General features: G+C 41.5%; 1 protein-coding gene across 4 annotated transcripts in view; it reads left to right on the top strand.

Moving 5' to 3' along the window:
- Positions 1 to 18539, top strand: part of SMARCC1 (SWI/SNF related, matrix associated, actin dependent regulator of chromatin subfamily c member 1) — a 191879-nt gene that overhangs the window by 131026 nt on the left and 42314 nt on the right. For 3 of the 4 annotated variants that reach the window (XR_006289179.1, XM_037891337.2, XM_037891340.2), the window contains 2 exons: positions 8188 to 8322; positions 13941 to 14199. Coding sequence is in view for 3 of the 4 variants with exons in the window: in XM_037891337.2 (XP_037747265.1) it covers positions 8188 to 8322; positions 13941 to 14199 (394 nt within the window). In the remaining variant the exon portion in view is untranslated. Of the gene's footprint in view, positions 1 to 8187; positions 8323 to 13940; positions 14200 to 17141; positions 18333 to 18539 lie in introns of those variants that run through there. The other variant, XM_037891338.2, reaches the window with a different exon arrangement.

Raw genomic sequence — 18539 nt, 5'->3', positions numbered from 1 at the left:
GCTGGGTGTGCTGTTAGTGGTCAAGGAACAGGATTGGGAGGCAAGATTTGTGGGTTCTCTTCTTGGATCTGCCACTGACTAGTTGTGTGACCTGAGGCAATTCATTTAACTTCTCTGTACCTAAGTTTCTTCATCAGTAAAATAAGTGTAACACTTACTTCGCAGGACAATGTGATAATTATAAAGATCTCTGAGATCCTCACATGAAAGGTCGTCTGTTGTTTTTCAGGGCTGGATATTGAGAGAGTGGTATTTTTTCCATTCCATATTTGTGTTAAATGGCCTCTTAAACTTTCCAGCCACAAATCAATGAATTATTTTTTTCAGTCTGCCTTTTTTATGTATATTTTTAAATTCTTTGATTCTCACTTAAGTTGTCTGCAGACTTTACCTAATGAGCCATAGCTTGAATCAGTGTTCCACATGGCAGCTCTGGCTTACAGTTTTTATTGTAAATATCTTCTGAATATCCTGCTTCATTCAATTTAATGAATGTTACACCCTTTTTCCTCCTCATATTTAAGACCTCTCCTCTACTTCCCAGATAATTTGTTTCATTGTAATCCTTTCTCTGTCTTTTTGTTCTTTTCACTAGCTCTGCTGAATACTATACATCACAAACTCCACGTCAGGTTTTAGTAATAAAATGTATAACTAGGTCCAGTTGGGTGTGCCTCAGCACTGAAATTGCTCGTATAGTAAAATACCCCAATTAATTATTGCTGTAGGATGGATTTGTGGCATTTTTCTGCCTCTGTGAGAGACCCTTATTACTGTGACCCCATCGTGTGTGGAAGGTCAATTAGATTATCTGCCATATCACTTGCCTGGTTTGCTTATGATGATGTTTTGTAACTTGTGCTTCATCTCCTCAGAGTGAGTGTGTGTGTGTGTGTGTTTTCTTGGCAGGTCCCTTGACACTGCTTGGGATGCATACTTTCCAGTGCTGGATTTCTTTGTCCTGCATTTTTTGACAGTGGCTGAGTAGTCATTGCCATGCTAATGATGCTTAGGAGAGGCAAATATAATACTCTGGTAGAGCAAGGAAAAGCTGTTAGTTCCTCTGGAAAAAGAACTCCAGTTGATTGCTGCATATTTCTTTGAAACAAACTGACCTCAAAAGAGGAATGGGAGACAGACAGCCTCTGGCATGGTGGGGGAAGGAAGAAATGAGGGTTCACACAGAGCCCTAGCCTTGTGGGGAGAAAAGAGGATGCTAGGATAAGTTGGGGGATTGGGACAAACAGAACCCCTGATAGCATGTGGTTGGAGGAACCTGACATGCTGGGAATAGATATTCACTATGGGACTGGGGGGGAGGTGGCCACAGAGAGCCCTTGGCATGGAGGGAGAATGGAGCACATAGAACCCCTGCCATGGGGGGAAGATTAGGGGACCTTGGTATGGGGGGGAAGAGTAGTATGGGGGAATGCACAGAACCCCTGCTGTGGGGGGGAGCAAATGGGGGACCTTGGTATGGGAAAAGGAGGTTTTGGAGGGCACACAGAACCCCTGCAGGATGAAGATGAGGGGAGTTGTAGGGAGGGGTGGCACACGAGCTTGCAGAGGGATCAAGGGAGCCCTGGCATGTGTGGTAAGCTTGTCCAACACAAGTTACATAGTGTGTTCCCCCCATAGTTTTTAGTGGAGCCTCTGGTTCTGGAGGAGCTCAGCAACTCTTGACGGGCAAAACAGTGGGAACTCCTTTCCAGAACATGGACTTAACTTCCCTTTAAACTAGTCTGTACTCAGGGAGCGCCCTAGATTTTTCTGGCTGCAGATGTTCTTACTCTCTTGGGGCATATGGATGCTGTGGGTGCAAATTTGAAGGTCCTGAGTTTGTAGCATCCATGTGGGGAAGTTACAGCACAGCACTTTTGTGTGCACTGCTATTCACACCCCTTTGGTCCCTGCGGTTTGTTATATTCCCAGATAATGAGTCTTACTCTGGCTTCTGTCGTGACTCTGACAATTGTTCGGGGGCGGGGGGGAGGCATGTAGTCGACCTACAGTCTAGTCAGGTTTATTAATATAGGCCTTATCCCCTTCCCCTGAGCATGCTTGTACTCATTTCTGATTCGGTTTGAGTTGTTGTGAATTCTTATCTGCGAAAAGGGCACTCTGTCAAGTTAGGGTATGATGATGTCACTATAATGGGATCGTTTAAACGCTCAAAACCCTTGAACTTGAGACTGTTGGATTCAGGTAAAGCAATCTTTTAGATAGTCACCTTATGGCAATGGCTAGGTTTAAAGTCTTTGAAATGTCATACATCATTTTATTGAGACTGATCTGAGAAAGGGGATGAGGTTGAAGCTCCATTTACAGTTTGTTTGACACAAACTTTAAAATGTAATATTAAACTGGCATATAGGATTCCCCAATTGTTTGTTTATTAATTTTAGGATTATTTTGAGATGTGAATACCAAGGTGACTTTTTTTCTATCAGCCTTATAAACTCAACCTGAGATCTGAAGATCAAGCTGTTCTTTCTGTCCCTTCCATCATCAGTATCGAGGATTAATTCAGAGCTTAAATGTTGATGCACGAGCCATGGCAGAATCAGATAAGGCTTTCATGGCTATGTTAGCACTGCAAGGCTAAAAAGGAATAAATGCTTTTAGTAAAGTAAGCAGATAGTGGTCACAAGGAGCAGATGTTTTGAGCCATTTAAAGAAGCCATTTAAAAGTTGTGTTCTGACACACCTTCTAGATCTCTTTTTTTTAATAACCCTCTGTCTGCTGTGATAACCCACACAATTGTGAAAAAATGACAAATACCCCTTAGTTGTGCTTCTCAGGTCTGGAATTCCTTTCTTTCATCGAGAGGTGGTAAGATGATCAAAGTATTTTTTAATTCTGATCTAATTTCTGTAGAACCTTTTATCTGAGGATCTCAGTGTCATAACAAACACTAACTAAACTACACATCATGCCTGGGAAATATGTATTATACCCATTTTACAGGTGGAAAAACTGAGGCATGGATATGATTTGTTATATTATAGTGTGAAATGGCTTGGGATGCATAAGTGCTGCACATGTGCTGTGTGTGTGACTGAGTGTAGCCTTCTGGACTGTTGATCTGTTAGATACTTATCTGTATATTTCCTTTGGGTGCAAAAAAAGTAGTGCAGACTGGAAATGGAAGAATGTTACACTAGTGGAGGTTCTCCCGATAAACTGGGGTCCTTGCTTCATGATCACATTTGGTGATAACTCTAGTGAATGTTTCCTTTCAAAACTTATTTTAATATCAAAAGATCTAAACAGCAACCTAGTTTACATATGCAGTCAGTGCAATACGAGGGGCTGAATGTCCTGAAGCACTTTACAAAGCAGTCAGAGCATGCAAGGCCTTATTTAAAGCCAAATTCTAGTGCTATAGTATGAGACTATTTCCCAAAGAGGCGCTGGTGCTTCAGACCATCTGGCTTCATTGTAGGTAATTTTGCATGTCTGCATCTAGGTCTGAAGAGTAGAAATGAGGTCTTCCGTAAATAGCAAAACCCCTTATAGCCTGAGCACCATGGATCGATGGGCATTTTCAGGCAAGCAATAAAAATGTAAATAGGAGTGAAATGTAATCTTTTATTTTGAGAGGCTTCCTGCTCCCAATCAAGCTCATGTCCCCATTTTCTTCCGTTGGTGGTGGATGTAAGAGGAAGAAAGGGCTTGGATAATGCAGTCCTTTTGATTTTGACAAAGGCACACCGAGAAAATTTATATTAGAGGAAATAATGTCCTGTAATCAGGACCTTCACACTCCAGAGTAAAATTGGAGTGCAACAAGGCCTTCTCTTCCCATTTGCACTAAAATTTCAGACAGCATTAAGGCCTTTTGTGAGCCATGTCTGTGTCTGAGATGGAATAATTTAAACTTTAATATTAACCCCAGACCACTAAGGCCTGGTCTACACTGGGGGGGTCAACCTAAGTTACGCAACTTCAGCTACGTGAATAACATAGCTGAAGTCGACGTACTTAGATTGACTTACCATGGTATCTTCACTGCGGTGAGTCGACTGCTGCCGCTCCCCCATCGACTCTGCCTGCGCCTCTTGCTGAGCTGGAGAACAGGAGTTGACAGGAGAGCGCTCGGGGGGTCAATTTATTGTGTCTAGATTAGACGCAGTCGATGGATCGATCGCTGCCCACCGATCCGGCGGGTAGTGAAGACATACCCTAATTCTAGCTTATATGGAAAGCTATTATAATGTTGCAAACTTTGCATTAGAAATAGAACTGTAAGTGTCACAGGAGAAATCTTGCAGTTAGCTTTTCTGGGGGAGGTTGGTGGCTGTGGGACAATGTTATTAAAAGAATGTGTCAGTGTGTTTTAGAGGCAACACAATATAGTGGTCAGTTGGGAGCTGGTCATCAGGAGACATGGTTTCTGTTTGCAGATCTGCTAGTAACTTTGAATTTGGGCAAGGCACTTCACTTCTGCACTATAGTTTTCCACATGTAGAATGGAGCTAATAATCCCCATACACACGCAGTTTGTAAAGTGCTTTAACACTTTTCGTGAAAGGCTCAAAGTGGTAAATAATAGGTTTTTTTGTATGAGATTTTTGTTTGGGGTTTTTTGTTTTGTTTTTTAATTGTTTTGGTGATACACCCATTGCATCTCTTCCCTTCCCAACCCCAAATTGCTGAATTAATTTTCGCTGACCATGAAAATGCATTTCAGGACCTATGGGTCCTTTCATTTTTTCCCACCACTGGACACCCTTTCTGCTGCAGATTGATATAGTGCTCTTTATCTAGTCATGTGGTTGATCAAAACAGCCTATGACAAGAATACTGATTTATAAATTATCAAGACAGAAGGGATCATTGTGATGGTGTAGTCTGACCTCCTGCATAATACAGCCCATAGAACTTCCCTGAAATAACTTGTTTGAACTAGAGCAGATCTTTTAGAAAAACATCCAGTCTTGATTTAAAATTTTCCAGTGTTGGAGAATCCACCACAGACCACGATAACGTCCTCTCATGGATCAGTAACTGGTTAAAAGACAGGAAGCAAAGGGTAGAAATAAATGCTTAGTTTTCACAGTCGAGAGAAGAAACTGTACTGGGACTAGTCTCTTTCAACATAATCATAAATGAGTTGGAAAAGGGGGTAAACAGCGAAGTGGCAAAATTTGCAGACAACACACAATTACTCAAGATAGTTAAGTCAAAACCTGACTGCAAAGAGTTACAAAGAAATCTCACTACACTAGGTGACTGGGCAACAAAGTGGCAGATGAAATTCATTGTTGATAAATGCGAAGTAGTGTACATAGGCAAACATAATCCCAGCTATACATACAAAATGATGGGGTCTAAATTAGCTGTTACTACTCAAGAAAGAGATCTTGGGGTCATTGTGCTCAATGTGTGGTGGCAGTCAAAACAAGCTAACCATGTTAGGAACCATTAGGAAAGGGATAAATGGTAAAACAGAAAATATCATAATGCTACTATATGAATCCATGGTATGACCACTTCTTGAATACAGAGTGCAGTTCTGGTTACCCCATCTCAAAAAGGATATATTAGAATTGGAAAGGTCCAGAGAAGGGCAACAAAAATGATTAGGGGTATGGAACAGCTTCCGTATGAGGAGAAATTAAAAAGACTGGGACTTCTTGGCTTGGAAAAAGATGACTAAGCAGGCTATGGTAGAGGTCTGTAAATTCATGAATGGTGTGGAGAAGAGGAATAAGGAAGTGTTGTTTATTCCTTCACTTAAACAAGAACCATGGGTTACCTGATTAAATTAATAGGCAGCAGGTTTAAAACAAACATCAGAAGGTACTTCTTCACACAATGCAGAGTGAATCTGTGGAACTCGTTGCCAGAGGATGTTGTGCAGTCCAAAACTATAACTGGGTTCAAAAAATAATTTGATAAGTTCATGGAGAATAGGTCCCATCAATGGGTATTAGCCCAGATAGTCAGGGATGCAACCCCATGCTCTGGGTGTCTCTAGCCTCTGATTGCCATAAGAGGGGAGTGGATGACAGAGAATGGATCACTCGAGAATTGCCTGTTGTGTTGATTCCCTTTGAAGCCCCTGGCATTGGCCATGGTTGGAAGACAGGATTTTGGCTAAATGGACCATTGGTCTAACCCAATATGGTCATTCTTGTATTAAATTGTTCCAGTGGTTATTTACCCTCACTGTTAAAAATTTGTGCCTTATTGCTAATCTGAATTTCTTGCTTGAGCTTTCATTGGATCATGTTATACCTTTGTCTGTTAGATTGAAGACCCCATTGTCAAATATTTGTTCCTCATGTAGGTACTTATAAACTGTGATTAAGTCACCCTTTAGTCTTCATTTTGATAAATTAAATCGATTTAGCTGCTTGAGTCCCTCACGGAGGCATATTTTCCAGTTCAGTTCTTTAATTATTCTTGTGGCGCTTCTCTGAATCCTTTCCAGTTTATTAGCATCCTTGAATTGTGGGCACCAGAACGGGACACACGATTCCAGTAGCAGTCGCATCAGTGCCCAATACAGAGATAAAATAGCCTCTCTGCTTTTACTTGGTAGTCCTGTGTTTGTACTTCCAGGGAACTCGTTAGTCCTGCATTTGCTACTGCTGTGATCAGGCGAAGGTGCCATCCCCGGCGACTGTAACCCTCCACTCGACCAGGGCACAAGCCTCTTCAGCAGCTTTCCTAGCCCAAGCGCCTATCCAGGACATCTGTAGGGCGGCCACCTGGTCGTCTGTCCACATTTTCACGTCCTATTACGCACTTACCCAGCAGGTCTGGGACGATGTTGGCTTCAGTAGAGCCATACTGCAAGCCGCTAGACTGAACTCCGAGCCCACCTCCGGGGATATTGCTTGTTAGTCACCTAGAATGGAATTGACGTGAGCAGACGCTCGAAGAAGAAAAACGGTTACCTACCTTTCGTAACTGTTGTTCTTCGAGATGTGTTGCTCGTGTCCATTCCCTTACCCGCCCTCCTGCCCCTCTGTCGGAGTTGCCAGCAAGAAGGAACCAAAAGAGCATAGGGTCGGCAGCGCCTAATATACCAACGCACGGCACTCAAGAGGGTGCTACAGCCAACCCTACAAATACCACTAAGGGAAAAATCTCCAACGACTATGCACATGGGCGTGTGCACACCTAGAATAGAATGAACATGAGCAACACATCTCAAAGAACAACAGTTACAAAAAATAGGTAATTGTTTTTTGGGGGGTGGGGGGGGTGTATGTATTCAAGCAGTGAGTTGTAACAATAGCTAGTATGTGTGGTCAATTAAAGTGCTCATCCTTCTGTCTTTTTACATTTTAAACTTGAAATACTCAAGCAGTGCTTGAGAGCTGTTTCATTTAGATGGCACGTATTTAAATAATTAATTGTCCTTAGATGTACATCTGATTATCTGCAATAGTAAAGATAAAGCTTGAGGGAGATATTTGAGGCCCGTTGGTTTTGTCTGTAATCTGTTTTTGCACTCTCTTAAATTTTGAATGTAGCTTCAGTATTTCATAAAAGAGCAATGCAGTAAACTGGTTGTAAAGAAAAACTGGGGTTTCTTTTATATAACCTTTCAACAAACTTTATATACTGGCAGTGAGGCGTAGCTACTTAAGGCTGTGTAGACTCTCTCCCTGGTTGAAATGGAACTGCTACATTGGGCAAAATTGTAATTTTACTTGTTTGAGCAAAGGTCTCTAGAATGGCAGAGGTATGTCTGTCATTTCCTCAGTCTTCCTGAGTGTCTTCCTGTGTAGTAGCCTCACAGACACCACAATAGTAAAGACTTTTTAGATCACATGTAACTGAGCCACCATAAATCTTTTGCCCTTTGATAACTCGTTACCCCCTCGCTCTTCCATTTTAAAACCTCCACTCCAGTTGTTCTCAAATTCGGATGGTTTTAAGACAAAATCAGATTGTCTAGGGGGAGCGAGCTTGTACAGTATTCATTTATATATAAGCTTAACATCTATCTACTTTGACTAAAGACTTCAGAAATACTAGGAGGATTATCATTGTGAAGATAAAGGATTGAAAATGAAAAGAAAATAAATATTTGGTTAAAGTGAACAAATGGAAAATCTAGGACACAATTCATACTTGATTATTCAATCCCTTAAAGCACTGAACTGTCTATTTTGTAAAGGTTGTGTGTGCAGGAGGGTGCTAACTTTTGTGTTTTTTATCCTTAGCACCTAGCAGCAGTGGAAGAGCGAAAGATCAAGTCCTTGGTAGCCCTCTTGGTGGAAACACAAATGAAGAAACTGGAGATCAAACTTCGTCATTTTGAAGAGCTGGAAACAATCATGGACAGAGAGAAGGAGGCAGTAAGTGCAGGAGACTAATTCTCTGTGATATCCTAGAGCAAGCCAATGGCTAGAGAGGTCTCTGCATGTCAAAACAGCTGGTGTATTAGCAATTTCATCTGTTCCTGACCCTTTAAATATACAACTCTTGTTAGCTCACCTTGGGTATATCTACACTGCAATTAAAAACCCACGGCTGGCCCATGCCAGCTGACTCAGGCTCTGGCTAAGGGGCTGTTTAACTTTGGTGTGGATGTTCATGCTTGGGCTGGAGCCCGGGCTCTAGGACCCTGTCAGGTGGAAAGGTCCCAGATCTTGGACAGAGCCTGAATGTCTAAACTGCAATTAAACAGTCCCTTAGTGCCAGCAGAATCAGCTGGCACTGGCCAACCACTGCTGCCTAACTGCAGTATAGACATACCCTTAGAATTCATAGTTACTCATATTAAGCTGTTTAATTCACCTCTCTGATGTGTCTACCCAGGATCTCTTCTGTGGTGTAAAAGAGTGAGTTAGGACTATCTATTATGCATTGGCCCCTAATTTGCCTCTTGCCCCCACCCTGTATTCATTCTGGGATGAAAATTTGCCGAGCTTGTGCAGAGATTACATCTGCTGAGTAGGGGGAGAGGAGCAATTTGTAATTCAAGGATGGCTATTCTTTCCTCCACAGGGAATGGGGTGGGGAGATGCTTTTCATACATCGCTGGGGTATGGTCTCTAGGACACCAACCCTCTGCCTTTTCTGTCCTCCCCTGGTTTTAGATCAAACACCTAGTCTGATCTTTCAGTCTGCTTCTCCAGTTCTTTTGTGGGATTTGCTCTTCCAGCTCCCCTGAGATTCTCACTTCCTCTGTGCTTTTAGCCAGTATTCTACTCAACCTGAGTAGCAGAGTGGGTACACTCCTGTGTGGCAGCATTCAACTCTCTGGTCTTCACAGTGCACTTTACACCGTGGAGGAACTCCCTGAGTAGGTAACAGATCTCTGAGCTGGAGAAAGAATGGGGAGCTCCAAGAGAGGGGAGAGAAAGAGGAGGATGCAGTCATAGGCACGGATGGGAATGATGAGAAAGATGAGAAATAATAGGAAAATGGCAGGTCAAAAGGGACAGAAAAAGGAAGCTAAGAAAATGGGACAGAGGCGAGGGGGCCAGTAAGACAGTGCTCTGGGAACAAGCTCAGATTGTCATGGAAGACAATGAGTAGAGACAATGGAGGAAAAAGCGGAGGAGTTGAGCAACAGGATAAGGTGATTGCTGATCAAAGAATCAGCATTCTGTCTTGGGAAGAGACTTAGCTTACTAGTAGGGGCTAGGACACAGGTTTAGTTTAGTTTCTGATCGTTTGAAACATGACAGTCCTAATACAAATTAATAGTAATAAATCAGTGATTTTTTTGGTGGCTTCTTGAGTCTTTTGTTTTAACACTCAGTAATTTCTTTGCTGTGCACAATTAGAATCAGAAATACCAGGGAAAGAGATATTGTCTTTGCAGGATATGCAGCATTCACTGAATCAGCCTCTGACATATTGTTCAGCTGTTTTTTTTTGAATGAGACATGGTATCCTTTTGACTACTTCAGTGGTGAGCTCAAAGTTAAATTTTTCATCCCTTTTTTTGCATATCCTGGTGGAGTAGTTGGTTTTTTCTCTTTGTGGGCAGTGTGGTGGTAACAGTAGCTGAGGTTATGGGATATTTACCTGTAATTCCTGGGTTTTCCATACTTGCCTTTGTGACAGATATTGCAGTAGTAGGCAATATTTTGGGGGACTATATTGTATTAAATCTACAAATGGTTTCTGTATGATTGTGTTCTACTCCATGGGGAAGGGTTACCATAGCTCCTACAGGAACTAAAAACAGTGGAATGTGATTAAGGTGAATCACTGAAACTAAATAATTCTAGAGAGGTACCATACCCTGCAGTGGTTTGCACAGACTCCCTCATTCAAGCTGGATTTTCCAGAAACTAGGAAACAAAGGCCTTTTGGTTAAAATATATAATAAGCTTTCAGGGCTTTCTTTCTGATCCAGCAAATGGTCAGGACTTTCTATCCAAGGGGGGGCCCCAACCCTTGCAGAGAGTTTGGAGAAAGAATAAATGTGCTTGCGTAGACATATCGGCATGGTAACTTGTAACTGCTGGCAACACCCTGTTCATAGTCCTTGGAAAGCATCGCACAGGGGCTGGCCTTTAGGCAGACTGGTTTGCTGAGGGTATCACAGTGTAAGGCAGGGAGCTGTGCAGCCTCAAAATCTTCAGTCAGAAAGCAGTGGGACAAGGGTCCCTGCCCAGATACATGTGACAGCTGGAGACCTTACTGGACACTCTTGGAGTGGACCATCAGGGTGGGGGTGTGCAGTGGGAGAGATACAGATGCAATTCCTGTGGCACTCCTCACATGTGAATTTAATGGAATTTACATCCACATCTTAGCATTAGTCAGACTGATAGAGTTTGACAAAGTGTGGTCTTTTATCAAAAAAGAATGTCAACAAGAGATTCTTCTTTGCCTCGTATCCTCAGCTGTTTCACTCTGCATGTCTGCCTCTGACACTGATTGGCAACTAAAGAAATGGCCATAACTAAGTTGAAAAGGTTCTCTGTAGATTTTCTTATCTTTAGGGGGAAAACTCCATTATAGTGACAGCCTTTCTTTCTTTTTTCTTCATTTTGAGGCAGCCTGACATTTTCCTTCTTAACATTCTGTGTATGAGTTCCCCCCTGGCTCCTGGTGGCCAAAATTCAGCTATATTCCGCTGACACTCTGGATGTTTAGTGGAGTAATTAAATTTAACCAAAACAGAAGTTCCTCAGTATTGTGGCAGGTTCCATACCCACATGTCCATACAGCTCCACTTGAGCTGTCTCAGCCCTCTATTATAGTAAAGGTCACATGCTTGTAACTGTTAAAAAGAAATCTGCACGTGTGGCTGGGAGGTAGGAGGGAGGAGGTTTTATGCATAACACATTTTGTTCTATTTGTAATCTGAAGCTATTTCAGGGCTGATTATGTGTAACTGGAGATTCTGTTGATAGCAGCATTGTTGACCCAGAAATTGTGGTAACACATGAATGAATACACTCTTTTTACTGTCGTGGAAAGGCAGTGTGGGAGGTAGAATGATGAACCAGTGATGGCTGCTGTAGTGTGAACATATTAGATAGATATTTATAAGTCATTTCTAATTGCGCATCTTTTTGAGGCAGCTTGAAAACATTATGCCATTCTAAACCTTTTCCTGTTGTAGATGTTTACAGCAAATATACTGAAGAACCTTCTGTCACTCCTGACATAGCACTTTTTTCCATTTCCTGTCACCTCCATGAGTCAACTTGTTCATGCATTTGTTTGTGATGTGGACAGATGTGCACTGTGACCCAGGTTGAGACAATCTAATTTAGCTCCTGTATGATTTCTCATTGTCAGGTTATCGCCTGGCTCTGAGAATTGAAAGGTAAATGCATGTGTATTGATGTACTGATCTGCCTCGACAGAAAACTTGTGTATTGATGACAAACCCTCCTGAAGCCTAATTCTGTGGACATAACAATATGGTACATGTCTTTTTAAATCCGTCTTTTTGCGCTTCTCCAGGAGTGTGGCTCAGCAGTTTCAGAGCTAGCATGTGGAACCTGCTGCGTTGGGCTGTGAATCAATTTTAGGCCTGACTTGCATCACAGCTCATGTATGTTTCACATGAGCCTTCAACTTTCATGAGTCTCTTTTGTGTGACTCTATCTCTTGTCCCCCTATCCTTTTTGCCATCCCAATGGTGGAAATGTGTAGAGGAAAAGCTTTCATCAGCATTTAGATTGGTGCATATTGCTAGACACGTGTTTGCATTGTGGGGAAGTTTGTAATGACATTCTACTGGATTGCCCTTTTTACATGTATTGCACCAAGAGAAGGTGGCCTGCAGATGGAGAAGCAGGAATGTGTTAGAATATGAAAGTAGGCTCCAGTGGTATGTTTTTATTAAGCCTTGCTCTCAGGGACTTTAAAGCAATTCTGCTGTGAACTGCCTGCCACCTATTGTTTCTGTTTTCACACATGCACCATTACACCATTGGTGTATTTGTCTTTTCATTGTATCAGGTTCCTCCTGGTAAAGTGTCAAATTGGTCAAGGACAAAGAAATCATGGCAGCATGAATAAACACATTGTGGTCATTACATGCTGAAAAAGAGCCCCCCACAAGAGCTATGCATTATTCATTGGCTCTGGTCCCCATCTGGTTCTGTTGGTGAATGCATGCTTTGTGGCAGAGTGGTTTTTCACTCACACTTTGGTAGTGAACAGTCTGCATAATGTTTTGTGGAGTGGTGTTCTTCTAGAAATCTTAAAGTATGTTGGCAATGAGCAAAGGACTCTGAATGCAGACAAACTGTTTTTTAGACCCCGTAGTTTGTATTGTAGCTTTAAATGCTTCTATTTGAACGGGCATTTAGCTTCTGGGATGGAGAGGATGTTTTTGCTTTTACTGAAAAATCACATCATCTCTTTTGTTTCGTTCTTCCTGGGGAAGGGAAAGAAGAGTTTAGTTTGTATCTAGACATGGCAGTTCATCTTCACAGAGCGTAACTCACCTGTGTTGAGATTGCAAAGAAACTGGGAAAAGAATTTGAGCAGCATGTCTCAGAGGCTGGCATTTGGTCTCTGATCAGCTTCTTGGCTAACAGGGCGGATGCATTTTTAAAATACGGGTATCAAGCTGGTAAACTTTATAGGTGACTTTCCAAAATCCAATTCCCCACTTTTTTGCTTTTCTTTCATGACTAACTGAATAGAAGGGGGTTTGGATGGATCTGGTGAAAGCTATGTTGTGGTATACCTCAATTAGATTAACACATTTAGAGGTACAAGGACACACTTATCTGTTATGCTTTGCTGAGCTTAGAGTTAGCTAAGATTTACATATGAGCTTTTCTAACCATAATGAGAAGATCAGCATAGTAACAGCCCCATAGTAAGAAGCATCTTCTGCGGCTGGCTTTATTTATTCATCATCTAGGTTACTTGTTACAAAGCTTTGTACTGAAACCACAATAACGTGTTTTTAAAAAGTTTAAGGAAAAGGCAGCTGGTCCAAACATGAAACAGTATTAGCCTCAGCAATCCAAATCAATGGTTAAGGGGTGCCTTGAGGCATAGCTGTCACTCTGGAAATCTAGGCATAGAATTAGGACCCTGTATGAACTTTGTGAGCACATGTTGTTGGGGCAGAATTTGGTGGTGAAGTCTTTCCATAGAAAACTCCTCTGGTTGTATCCAGTTCCTTCTTAGTGATTGTCTTTCCCACAGTGCAACATGGGGAGGAAACTGGATCAGAGGGAGAGCGATTGCTTGCAGAAGTGAGAGGAGGTGAACGTCTACAGTCTATCTTGGGTTAAATTGTAGTTGTAGTGCCATGGGGTTCCCTGGAATGAAAACACCATGGTAGAGTTAACTAACTGCTGTGGGTGGTAACAGACAATATCCCTTTTTAATGGCACATATTGTCATCCTGAGTGGAAAATAGTGGTGAGCTAAGCAGGTGAGTTCCCAATTGGTGATAAGAACTTCTAGCATTGTGGGGAGAGCTTCTTACATCTTTTCATATTTCTAACTGGAATGGTTTTTCTCTTGGCTGCAGTTAGAGCAGCAGAGGCAGCAGCTGCTGACGGAGCGACAGAACTTCCACATGGAGCAGCTGAAATATGCAGAGTTAAGGGCTCGCCAGCAAATGGAGCAGCAGCACAGTCAGAACACACAACAATCGCACCAGCATTCCAGTGGGCCTGGCATGAACCCACTTGGGGCACCAGGTCATCCGGGCATGCTGCCCCATCAGCAGCCCCCTCCATACCCTATGATGCACCACCAGATGCCCCCCCCTCATCCACCACAGCCAGGTAAGAGTTTGTAAGAGAAGATCATCATGATTGATTAAGGCCAGGGGAAGAAGTGATGACAGATGAAACTACACATCTGCTTGTGTACTTATTTAATGTAGTGTGTGTGTTTCATATAAAAGGTGTGTCTTCTTATAAAAGAGAAATGCACTTTGAGACCAGAATGGCTAACATTATTATATGTTACTGCATGATGCAGTTTTGTTTGGTAACTTCTGTGACTTGGCACAACTGCAGGCTGTATGAGCTAATAGAGCTCATATGGGGGTCATAGTGGATAACATGCTAGATAGGAGTCAACAGTGTCACACTGTTGCAAAAAAAGCAAATATAATTGTGGGATGTATTAGCAGGAGGGTTGTAAGCAAGACACAAGAAGTAATTCTGCTCCACTCTGTGCTGATTAGGCCTCAACTGGAGTATTGTGTTAAGTTCTGGGCACCACATTTCAGGAAAAATGTGGACAAATTGGAGAAAGTCCAGAGAAGAACAACAAAAATGATTAAAGATCTAGAAAACATGACCTATAAGGGAAGTTTGAAAAAACTGGGTTTGTTTAGTCTGGAGAAGAGAAGACTGAAAGAGGACATAAGTTTTCAAGTACATAAAAGGTTGTTACAAGGAGGAGGGAGAAAAATTGTTGTTCTTAACCTCTGAGGTTAGGGCAAGAACCAATGGGCTTAAATAGCAGCAAGGGCGGTTTAGGTTGGACATTAGGAAAAACTTCCTGTCAGGGTGGTTAAGCATTGGAATAAATTGCCTAGGAAGGTTGTGGAATCTCCGCCATTGGAGACTTTTAAGAGCAGGGTAGACAAACACCTGTCAGGGATGGTCTAGGTAATACATAGCCCTGCCATGAGTGCAGGGGATTGGATAGATGACCTCTCAAGGTCCCTTCCAGTCCTATGATTCAATGATAGGGAGACACTGAAGGTCTTTGGGTTCGGAAGGTGGTGACTTGGTCAGAGCATCTAGAAAGAGATTATTTTAGCTTCTGAATTTTAAACTGAAGAGTGGAGAAGTATATATCGGGAAGGATTAACAGATGGAGTGATGACAGGGAAGGTTGTAGTAGCTCAAATATGAGAGTTATGATGTGGGACTATGAAGGAAAGAACAGTTTTTAGAAATGTTTTAAGAGTGAAATGACAAGATTTGGAGGGAGCCTGTATGTGAGGAGAGAAGGACATAAGAATCCATGATAACCCAAAGTTGTGAGCTTCAGAAACAGGAAGATAATGGAGACAAATTGTAGTACTTTGCTAAATCATGGATTTATTCTGCTACTCTTCCTCTGTTACAATTAGAATAAATGGCTTCATCGGATGAGCAAAGTGATGCTCAAAGTGACCCACATGGTTTTCATTAAATTGAACTGAAACCATGTCCATCTCTGGAGCCCAGCATTAGTCTCTTCTATTCTCTTCCCAATCCCCTGAAAAAATGAGGTTCTTTAGAAGAGCACAAGAGAAGGTCAAAGACCAAAGTGGATCTGTGGTTTTGTAAAGGGAAAACTTCAGCTAGTTAAATAATCAGATTCATCTGAGTTACCCTTATAAAAAGGGTTACTGTATTCTTCAGTAATAGTCCAAAATATGGCATTTTATAGTAGTGATACTGTAATGTTTGGAGCAAGTACGACAGGATTAGGTTCAAGAGTTTTTTGTTTGTTTTTTTTTTAGCCAAACAGAAATCCTTCAAAATTTGGAAATGTGATGCTCGTGAAACCAATAAACTGCAGGCAATAAGTAATAGGGAAATTAGGAAAGATGTGGACAAATTGGAAAGAGTCCAGAGGAGAGCAACAAAAATGATAAAAGGTTTAGAAAACCTGACCTATGAGTAATGGTTAACAAAACTGTGTATGTTTAGTCTTGACAAAAGAAGATTGAGGCTGGACCTGATAGGTCTAATATGTTAAGGGCTGTTTTAAAGAGGACTGTGATGAGTTGTTCTGCATGTCCTCTACAGGTAGGACAAAAAGTAATGGGCTTAATCTGTAGCAAGGGAGCTTTAGGGTAAATATTTGGAAAAACTTTCTAACTATAAGGATCGTTAAGCTCTAGAATTGGCTTCCAAGGGAGGTCATGGAGTCCCATCATTGGAAGCTTTTAAAAACAAGTTGGACAAATATCTCTCAAGGATGGTCTAGGTTTACTTGGTTCTGCCACATCACAGGGCTCTGGAGTTGATGACTTCTCGAGGTCCCTTCCAGCCCTACATTTCTATCATTTTAAAGTTTGTTTCTAACAGCATTTCCTTATGGGCCTGCAACATATCTCTGTATGCACCGTCTGAGTACCTGAGACGTGACAGGTGGACGAAACTGAGGGGAGAATCACTTATGGTTAGGAACATTAGAGAGTGTGTGGTTATGTGACCTAGTGCGCTTGACGGCATAGCCAATAGTAATTAAAAAGCATTATAAATATCTCTAATCATTTTAATCATTGAATATTTTTACTGATTGAGTATTTCTCTTTATTCAAATTCTTACATAAAGTTTATAGTTATTTTTAATTTGTTTGCTTATGTGAGTTTGAATTATTTGTTAGTCCAAGTGTGGTGGTCACTGCCTTGGTGCGGTTAACCCCTTGTCTCACTGGTGGCACTGCCAAGTAGCTTTATTCTTAGCACACCAGGAGGAGGAGGCAGGCACCTACCTGTTGGGCACTGTGAAATGAGCAAAGGTGACAAATTTTGGAACTGTTCAAAGACTGTGAGCTTACCCCTCTTCTGTTCGCACATCATACAGGTGCTGAGCCAGCACCAAAATGGGGGGTGGAGAGGGAGGGGGTGTGTGTGTAAAAAATATATATATATATAAATAAAAGTAGCAGGAAGGCTGCAAAAGAATCAGTGGGTTTACAGGATGACTAGGTTAAAGGAAGTGATAAAGGATGTTGCTGAGAAGCTAAATGATTTGTTTGCATTTTCTTCAGTGCTAAAAATGTCATACAATTTCTTACCCTGGACCAACTTTTTTATGGTAACAATGATGAGATACTCTGAGATTGAGGTGTCAGAAGAGGAGGTGCAGAAGCAAATTGATAAATAAAAATGCAATCAATCACTGGGCCGAGATGGTCCATCAAAGAATTCTTACGGAGCTTTAAGTATGAAGTAACTGAGCTGCTAACAAAATATGCAATGTTTCATTGAAAACAGCTGCTGTGCCAGAGGATTGAAGAGTAGCAAATGTTGTAACTATATTTTTAAAAGTAAGTTCTAGGGGTGATCCTGGGGAATTAAAAGCCTTTAAGTCTCACACCTTTTCCCTGGCAGTTCAGTTCAAATGATATTAAAAAACATTTAAAAAAAACCACTTGGAAGCTCATGATATGAAAAGGTCTAACCAGCAAAGTTTCAGCAAAGGAAAATAGCATTTCACTAATCATATCAGTAGAGTAGTGGATGAAGAACCACTGGCTGACAAAATGTATTTGAACTTCTAAAAGGCCTTTGACAAGGTCCTACAAGAGGCTACTAAGGAACCTAAGGAGTCATGGGGTGAGAGGTAAAGTATTGTCCTGAATCAAAAACTAGTGGCTAGGAGACAGAAAGCAAAGAGGATTAAATGGTCAGTTTTCATCATGATAAAAGGTTGTTAGTAGGGTTGCAAAGTTGTGTTCTAGATCCCATATTTTAATAGATTTAATGGTATGGAAAGAGGGTTGTGGACAGTGACTTGGCAAATTTTGCAGATGACAAAATTTATTTAGGTCAGACAGGACCAGAGAGGACTGTGGTAACTACGGAGTCCTAAATCAGCTAGATCAATCAAAAATTCAAGGTTGACAAATGCAAAGAAATGCATTGGAGGAAAACATTAAACTACACATACATCATACAGAATTCTAAACTAACTGTGTCAAAGCACAAAAAGGACCTGGGTGTCCCAGTAGACAGTTGAATGAGGACCTCTTCTCACCTTGCAGCCATGGTCAAAATAGCTACCAAGATGTTAAGTTGCATAAGGAATGAGATGGTGAATAATGTGAAGAATATTATAATACATTTATATAAATCAGTGGTGGGGCCCCATCTGGAATTCTGTGTGCGGTATTGGCCATTCAGTGTTTAAAGAATATTGCACAACTGGAGGGCGTTCAGAGAAGAGCAGCAAAAATGATCAAGGACCTGAAAAAACTCTCCTTGCTGAATCAAGATCGGAAAGATGAGGATTGTTACCGTAGAAAAGCATACGAGTAAGAGGGGACATGAAGGAAGTATATACAATAATGTCCTAGAGATAGCGGACTGGGAACTTCTGTTCCTCTATCTCATAACACAAAAACAGAGGGACATTCAACAAAATTAAAACATGGCAAATTCAAAAC

This window comes from Chelonia mydas, chromosome 2 (genome assembly GCF_015237465.2).
Source record: "Chelonia mydas isolate rCheMyd1 chromosome 2, rCheMyd1.pri.v2, whole genome shotgun sequence".
In the NCBI taxonomy this organism is placed as follows: Eukaryota; Metazoa; Chordata; order Testudines; family Cheloniidae; genus Chelonia; species Chelonia mydas.
The sequence above is the reverse complement of the archived record's forward strand: the minus strand, read 5'-3'. Positions and strand labels throughout refer to the sequence as shown.